Genomic DNA, 9006 nt, shown 5'->3' on the forward strand with positions numbered 1-9006 from the left:
AGTGTTAACATTCATACACTACACCCACAATGTTCCATCTAATTAATCATTAAGCCTGTTCTTGCATATATCTTGATTGACACATACCTTATATATTAGTTTAAACTCGTCAGTTCTATTACTATTTTTTATGTCTACACTTAAATTATTCCATAGTTTTACCCCACTTATGGAAATACAAAATCTCTTTTTGGTTGTACGTATAGCATGAATTTTTTAATTTAACTGACCCCTTAAATTGTATCCCCCTTCCCTTTCATTAAATAGTTTTTGAATTCCACCAGGTAATACATTTTTCCTGGCTTTATACATAAACACAACAGTCTTATATCCCACTAAATCAAAATATTTTAACAATTTAGACTGTATGAAAGCTACATTGGTGTGATCCCTATAACCCATCTTATGCACAATTCTTATCGCTCTTTTTTTTGTAATATATTTTTGCTCTTTTTTGTTATGAGCATTTAAATCCATCCCTCCAACATCACATTATGTTCGTGACTGGTTTCTAACGTTGCTCAAGGGATAAAACTTTGAACTGTCAGCTTACTATCAAAGATATCAGATCTCTCAATTTCTGTTAAATGTGTTGTGGCTATACAGTGTTATATTCTGCTACTGAAGAGGATGCTGCAAGAAAATAGCAGTACACTGCCCACCTAAACCTATATACTTCATCACACAGCATGTGAATATTAGACCAGTTATATCTAACATGACATTCCCAGGTGCTGAATGTTCTTTTAAACACTTCTTCTCTCCCTCATTTAACCCACCAGGTGAGATGGTTCGTCAGGCTCGTATCCTTGCCCAGGCCACGTCTGATCTGGTCAATGCCATCAAGATGGATGCAGAGGGAGAGTCTGACCTGGAGAACTCGCGCAAACTGCTGTCAGCCGCCAAGCTGCTGGCCGATGCCACGGCCAAGATGGTGGAGGCCGCTAAGGTCTGCCTTTGTTGTTTTCTTTTATTTGTCCGCTCTCAGCATAATGAGCTCTGAATTTTAGTTAGCATGTGCATCTGATGTATAACAATCGGTGTGTCTTTCACCCCAGGGTGCAGCAGCAAACCCTGACAGCGAGGAGCAGCAGCAAAGGTTGCGTGAGGCTGCTGAAGGTCTCCGCATGGCCACCAATGCTGCCGCTCAGAATGCTATCAAGAAACGGCTGGTCAACAAGCTGGAGGTAACAAGGGAAATGAGTGATTGTATGTGGTGTTGCCACCACAGATATCGTGGCACTGACCAGCGCAATCGGATAAAAACAATAACCCACTGGTTACCATTAAACACTATATTGTGGTCCACTTTTACAAGGCGGCAACAGGCTTGTCCCTTTTTTTTTTTTTAGCCCTGTGGAAAATAATATTTGCCAACAACAAATGCATGGATTTGACAATTTTCAGATAAAATAGAAAAGACAAACATGAAATTGAAGTGGTGAAGTAAAATTAGTGAGCATTCCACCTGCAAAAATGATGACACACAGGTACATGAGTCACATTTAGGAGCCATTTCCGTTTTGAAGTTATGGGCGACATGAATCACTGGAGTGTGTCATCGACATTGTAACATGTTAAAAAATTCTGCTATTGCAAAATTCAGCAGCCCACATTTCCACATTCCCTCTGCATTCCCTGAAGATGCCCGGTATACTGGGTTTTGCGCTTCAGTCACTTGACCGATGTGCTACCTTAAAAGTACTAACGGTGAATGTAACTTAAAGATGATATGTGACAAAGCTGCGTAAGATGAGCTTCCCTTTTACAACATTATTCTGCTGACTCGGAAAATATTCAAGAAGAGTTGACAACTGTCTTTTGACTTTGTGGGTTAAAGTGTCCTTTAACCAAGTATCCCCATATTAGTTCTCTCCTTACCTGCTAATATAGTGCCAACTACTTTAATCAGTCATACTGGTATAGTTCTAAGTGATATTTCTTGCTGCTGTTTGAAGCTGACACGTCTCTCTCCTGTTTCTGCTTAGAATGCAGCCAAACAGGCAGCCGCAGCAGCCACGCAGACCATAGCCGCTGCCCAGCATGTCGCTTCGTCCAACAAGAACCAGGCTGCACAGCAACAACTTGTTCAGAGCTGCAAGGTACACAGACTATTTGCTTCTGTCTGATGAGTTACAAAGTGCCTTTGTTTGCAGTGTATTGTCTCTCTGTCTTCATTTGATCACACTCTCTTATCCTTTCACAGCTTTTAATTCAAATGACCGGTTTTTAAATCAAAAAGTCAGTAATTTGACTTCTTTTACATATCTGATACACAAGATTACAGCAAGACAGTTAAATGGAATCCTGACACATATATAAAAAAAAAACCCTGTTGGTTATAGTCCCTACTGTTTTTGCTTCATAAGATAGGAAAACATATCTGTATGATGTCAGAAAATAATCACGCTGTTCAGTTTTAGATTTAAAAGAAGATGACTGGTAAACTATTCAATTTTGTAATGTATGGCAATTTTCTGTGTGTGCGTGTGTGTGTGACATCAGATGGTGGCAGAGCAGATTCCACAGCTGGTTCAGGGAGTCCGAGGCAGCCAGTCTCAGCCTGACAGCCCCAGCGCTCAGCTGGCCCTCATCAGTGCCAGCCAGAACTTCCTGCAGGTGACTGTCACACCACCAGCTCCGTTCAGTCAGTGAACAGGGGCAGCGCCTCAACATTCTTAAGTAACAGAACAGAACATAAAGCACAGCACAGTAGTGATGATAAAGTGGGTCGTCTCCTAACCGGAGATTAGCGGTTCGATTCCCGGTTTGTCCACGTGTTGACGTGTCCTCGAGCAAGACACTGAACCCCAAGTTGCTCCCGGTGATGACACCGGTGTGTGAGTGCTTGGGAGTATGACTGGCCAAATAACGTGAAAGCGCTTTGAGAGTGCTGCAATGCATAGAAAAGTGCTAAACAAGTATAAGACCATTTATTGTTTAGGGAATACGCTGTTTTGTCACTATACCAAACTACCATGCAACAGTAATGCAAAACGTTCAAATGCAAACTTGACATCTGTGAAGCATTTCTCAACTCTCTGACCTCAAGTCTCAGCAAGTTTGTTTTTATAGTGCTCTTGAATAACCTGAAATCAGTGTGTGATTGAAGAGCTGATAAGACTTGTTCAAAAAGCAGCAGCATGCTTTGGAAAATGGTCAACAGTATGGCTAGACTTCCACAACTTTGAATGTAGATATTCAGGGTCCAGGGGATTGATTTCTGTGATCTTAGCTCTAGTTCCACCTTAAAGGCAATATATTTATGTTCACTGTGTTCTTTGTTCACCCAGCACTTTCATACTGTATAGTTAATGTTGTTTAAGTGAAACCTCGTGCTAAGGCTTGATTTCTTCCACTCCTTTTTTAGCCTGGTGCCAAGATGGTCACGGCCTCCAAGGCCACTGTTCCCACCATCAGTGATCAGGCCTCAGCGATGCAGCTCAGTCAGTGTGCCAAGAACCTGGCTACTGCCCTGGCTGAGCTCCGCACTGCCTCACAGAAGGTACTACACATCTACATTCTTCGTTATATTGTCCTTACGGTGTGGACTCAACCCAGACTTCATTAACATGCTTTTAATAATTACACAGTGAGTTGATTATATTATATTATGTCAGGGCTGTAGTTAATTATATAACCCTGTTCTCAGTTCTCGGGTACTCTGCAGATTTATATAAAATATAAATATGCTAATATGTGAGATGTATTTTGCTTATATTTAAAGTGTACAAGGATAAAGAGTAAGAGCAGTTTGTAGCCATTTTATTGAGTCTTGCTGATAATGTGTGGACAGAGAGCACAACCTGCTGGCCTGTCGCCACTGATGGTTTCTTGTCCTGTGCTTATGATGTTGAGAACACACAGTAGCACATTTAATACACTGCCGGACTTCGCTGGCCAACCTGTCTGTTAAGCTGTTAGACGGGTAGCGTTAAGTCTGATTTTAGTACTTGATCTTCTCTAGAGGTAAGCTTTGACTTGCAATGTTATGTCTTGTGCATTTTTAACCATTATGTTTGTGTGTGTGTGCACGCATGCAGGCTCAGGAAGCATGTGGTCCGTTAGAGATAGAGAACGCCCTGTCAATGGTGAGAGGTCTGGAGAAGGGCATCCAGGAAGCCAAGGCTTCAGCTGAGCAGGGCAAACTCAAACCACTGCCAGGAGAGACGGTGCGACACATACATACACACACACACACACACACACACACACACCTTTCTTTTTTATCCATCATGGGGACTTTATGCTGATTTACATTCATTTCCTGGAGACTTTTTGGACCTTAGCCATAACTACTACTTGGCCTTAGCCTAACACTTAACCAAGCTGTGAGTGTAAAATTCACTGATTTAATATGGTGAGGACCAGCACTCGGTCCTCTAGGGAAGGCCAAGCCTCCACAGTGTGAATATGTAAATAGGTTTTGGTCCCCATAGTCTGAATAATGTCAGACACACACACAGGAACAGTGTTTATTCCTTCCCAGGTTGTGCCATGCCATCTACTGGGCATCAACAGCAGCCTCATTTCCCAGCCTTTCAAACAACAGACAAATTGAAGACATATACTTCAGACATTTGAATTACAGCTTCTTCTCACATCTCCGTACTGTGTTGTTCAGCTTGAGAAATGCTCCCAGGATCTGGGTACCAGCACCAAGGCAGTGAGCTCGGCCATCGCCCAGCTGTTGAGTGAGGCCACCCAGGGCAATGAGAACTACACAGGTGGGTTTCACATTAACACTCCTCATTAATACACAAGAGCAACAATGTCACTCATTGTATCACATCCAGAGAATGTACCTCATGCCTCAAATATTACTGCATATAGATTTTTATTTTTTTAAAAAGCAGCGTTTAGTGGACGTCACAAGCTGACTGCTTGTGTCAAACTATCATACAGTGTTCAAACGAATTAATGTTAAACATTATGAAAAAATATTTCAAGACTTATAATTCAAATACATCAACTGTGAAATATTCATGGACAATTCAAAACTCGGATCATGATAATGAAATTTTGATGTGAAAATATTCTAATGCAGGTCATTTTTATTTTCCTATACTTTCCTATGACCTATACTCATCATAGCAAGTGCTGTGTGACTGTAAACATACACTTATACTGGTTTAAGGGTAAAAAGGGGGCTTCTGCGTGATGACCACAGGCAAAGTGGTTAAGTTCAAACCATGACACTAAAGAATGATGAACCTTTGATTGGCTTTATTTTAGCTAAAACCAGTTGTTTATAAAATGTCTTGTGCCACACTAAAGTTGGTCTCTTCTCCCCTGTTGGATCTAGGCATGGCAGCTAGAGATGTGGCCCAGGCTCTAAAATCCTTGGGCTCAGCTGCCCGAGGAGTCGCTGCCACCACAGAAGACCTAGCAGCACGCAACGCCATGCTGGACTGCGCTAGTGACGTCATGGATAAGTCAGCCAACCTGATCGAAGAGACTAAGAGGGCCGTCGCTAAGCCAGGAGATGCAGAGAGTCAGCAGAGGCTGGCCCAGGTCACTCAGACACACAATATGTTGTATGGTCTAGATGGTTGCTTAGTTATGGCAAGTAGTGACTTGAGATAAGCTGTTTGTGAAATGAGACTGTTGCCTGATTAGTAATAAGACAGTGACTCAATCATGATGAAAATCAACTTGCAGAGACATGCAACTTATTTGACTTTGACACTGAGATGTGTGTGTGTGAATAGGTGGCTAAGGCAGTGTCTCAGGCCCTGAACAGATGTGTGAACTGCCTTCCTGGCCAGAGGGATGTGGACAACGCCATCCGCACTGTGGGCGAAGCCAGCAAGACTCTCCTCGCTGATTCTGTTAGTAAATAGTACCGGTCTGTTGTAAGATAGTAGCATTACTACTGATGTATAGAACTGAGGTGAACTTGTAGTTGGTTTTGTGGGTTTCATAGTGAAGATTTTCTGTTTTAGACAACCAGGGGTATGTTCCAGAAAGTAAGTTTAGCTTAAAGTCCGAGTTGAGGGGAAACCCTGAGTTTTCAGTTTCAAAAACAGAGAGGACTTTAACTCTGACTCAGATAACTGTGTGAAGCTGGCCTGCTGCTGCCCCTTTTTCTCCAACAAACTAGGCATGTCTCGATACCAGTGTCAGGTCCGATGCATTTAGCAGCAACATTACATTAAACCCATGCTGGCGGAGCAGGCCATTAGGCAGAGGAGAAGACACTTTAGTGGTTTTTGGGATATTTTAAGGAAAGTGATGATTTGAGCTCTGTTTCTCTGCTGTGTGTGTCTAAGGGAGGAGACACACAGCACACGAGAAACCTCGCAGTATTGTGACATCTTCACTTTCCCCACAGTCAGAATTTCTCATCATCTTTTCACCCATTAAACCTGTTGAGCTTTTTTGTAGACTTAGGGAACAACCTGCTCCTCTACAGCAGTGCATGTAGGCTGTGTGTCCGGCAGAGAGGCTGCATATCAACATTCAACCTTTTTAATTATAAATTTGTACAAATTTTTCTTTTGTGGTGGAAGGTCACAAAATACAGCATTTTCATCCTAAAAGAGGGCCACACTCCTAAAAAGGTTAAAAACCACTGTGTGTTCTGTAGTGGGCTACAGAAATGTAGTCAGTAGGCTACACGTTATAGTTAATTGGAGCGGTGGTAGTGTCCTTTCTGTTTACACAAAAGGTTTTAAGGTAATTTGCACAGCATCCTGTTATATATTCCATTTAACTACAGTCAAAGTAAATCTCATGAAAAGGAAAATAGCCTCTAATGTTATTGCACTTTTATGGTAATTGTAATTTTTATAGTAGAGACGCTGCATTGCTATTAAGTAGGTACTGGCAAGCACTGAGATGCAAGTACTCGGAGTTTGGCGCCGGCTCCTCCTGCTGAGCCTGAAGGAGCTGTTGGACACAACCTTTCATTTCTTCATTCATACAGTTTGATTCAAAGCACATTCATCTGTACCGTCAGGAGAAGAAGATCAAAATCCCTGGAGCATATTAATTTGTTAGCCAGGCCTATGTTTACCTAACTCTAGTACTTTTAATTATAGGCAGCAAGTGCTAAAACATCTACAGTTTTGTTTGATTTTTGTTTTTGCTCTGTCTTCCATATTGCTGCTCTTATCGCTCTTCTCTTCCTGCTGTAGTTCCCATCCAGTGGAAGGAGCTTCCAGGATGTTCAGGCTCAGCTCAACAAGGTGGCCGCTGGTCTGAACCAGTCAGCCAATGAGGTGGTCCAGGCGTCCAGAGGGACCACCCAGGACCTTGCTAGGGCCACCAGCAAGTTTGGGCAGGACTTCAGCAACTTCCTGGAGGCTGGCGTTGACATGGCCGGAACATCTCAGGTCAGTACTGGTGAGAAATGGTAATGTTAGGAGCAGTAACTTTATTTCAGTATGTTTTTCAATAGCAGCTGTATGGTACAGTTATTGACACTATATCTTTCCTCCAGTCTAAAGAGGGTCAGACACAGGTGGTGTCCAACCTGAAGACAATCTCTATGTCATCAAGCAAGCTGCTGCTGGCAGCTAAAGCCTTGTCCACTGATCCCAGCTCCCCTAACCTCAAGAACCAGCTAGCAGCCGCAGCTCGGTAAGAAACAGATCTCTTGCTCTCTGCTTTGGTATTTATTCAGATTTTTTCTGTCTGTCTTGTACATCTCTGAGCCTCTGTGTCCACAGGGCAGTCACAGACAGCATCAACCAGCTTATCACCATGTGTACTCAGCAGGCTCCAGGTCAGAAGGAATGCGACAATGCTCTCAGAGAGCTGGAGGTAACAACCACTGTACAGCCATCCATTTATTAATACATTATTCCTCTAGTGTTTCATCTCCTCTTCCCTTTAGTCTTGTTATGCTGCTCTTAAAATCACCAGTGTAAGTCAGATTGGGACTGGTTCATATATGACAACGGAACTTTAGAGGCTGCTGTATGAGCTGGGCTTTTAGTGTATAAATGATTTGATGTGAGTTGCTTGACATGAGCAATGATTGGTCCCGTCCTTGTAGCTTAAAATCAACTCTCACAGCTCAGGTCAGTGATGCCATCAGAAAAATGTACTTGGAAGTGATTTCCAATAAATTCCAGCATTTAGATGGTACAGTGGTCGTGTGGCAGTCAGCTGAGATGTGCACTTTCTCATGTGTGTGTTATGACTGGGCTGTGTCTGTGTGCAGTCGGTGAGCGGGATGCTGGAGAACCCGACAGAAGCCGTCAATGAGATGTCGTACTTTGACTGCATCGACAGCGTCATGGAGAACTCTAAGGTGGAACGCATGTTGCTGCTGCTCTTCTGCCGTGTTTGCTTCCCATCATTTGTTTCTTCACTCACATATTTTCATCACCCATCTCTCATTCCCTTACTCCTTTGTAAAAGACATTTGTATTGACAAGTTGCTTTGTCTTACAATAGGTGCTGCTTCGCTGCATTAAATGTATGCATTTATCTTTTAAGAGGAGAGACTGTCCACAGTGACAGTAATGCTTTCCTTCAGTCAACATTTAACCCAGTTCTTTTCACTTCTCTTTGTCCAGACAGTATGTGTGATTCCTCACTGTTTGTATGATACTAGTGCTAATCAGGGGTTAATTTATTTAAAGATGTTCTTAATTTACATTACAAAAAAGAAAAAAATAACCCTAACCGTCCTCTGATATTAAAACCCTGTAAAGTGTCCTGATGCGACTATATAAATAAAATTGAATTAAATTGAATCTCTGCTTTCCTTTGACAGGTCCTTGGTGAGTCCATGGCTGGCATTTCCCACAATGCCAAGAACTCCAATTTGCCAGAGTTTGGTGATTCTGTCAGTGCCGGCTCCAAAGCTCTCTGTGGTCTGACTGAAGCAGCTGTACAGGTAAAATCATAACTGTAGTCTCACACCACTCTGAGACTAATAGCTGCTCTGTTTCTCTTCGAGCTGGTGCGTGCTTTGGCTATGTTTCTAATACTGTATGTGTAATGTTTGCATAGTGTAAACTGATTGATGTCCCTAGGCTGCCTATCTGGTGG

At 42.5% G+C, this 9006-nt stretch overlaps 1 protein-coding gene across 1 annotated transcript in view; it reads left to right on the top strand.

The window, feature by feature from the left end:
* The window catches only part of tln1 (talin 1), a 78130-nt gene that overhangs the window by 46559 nt on the left and 22565 nt on the right, over window positions 1–9006 (top strand). Inside the window, 15 exon segments of the mRNA XM_020600998.1 lie at window positions 783–949; window positions 1059–1187; window positions 1989–2102; window positions 2506–2619; window positions 3371–3505; window positions 4044–4172; window positions 4625–4727; window positions 5306–5514; window positions 5712–5831; window positions 7140–7337; window positions 7445–7584; window positions 7674–7767; window positions 8171–8260; window positions 8729–8851; window positions 8991–9002. Of these exon segments, the coding sequence (XP_020456654.1) occupies window positions 783–949; window positions 1059–1187; window positions 1989–2102; window positions 2506–2619; window positions 3371–3505; window positions 4044–4172; window positions 4625–4727; window positions 5306–5514; window positions 5712–5831; window positions 7140–7337; window positions 7445–7584; window positions 7674–7767; window positions 8171–8260; window positions 8729–8851; window positions 8991–9002 (1877 nt within the window).

The sequence above is a fragment of the Monopterus albus genome, unplaced genomic scaffold (assembly GCF_001952655.1).
Source record: "Monopterus albus unplaced genomic scaffold, M_albus_1.0 scaffold50.1, whole genome shotgun sequence".
Classification (NCBI taxonomy): domain Eukaryota; kingdom Metazoa; phylum Chordata; class Actinopteri; order Synbranchiformes; family Synbranchidae; genus Monopterus; species Monopterus albus.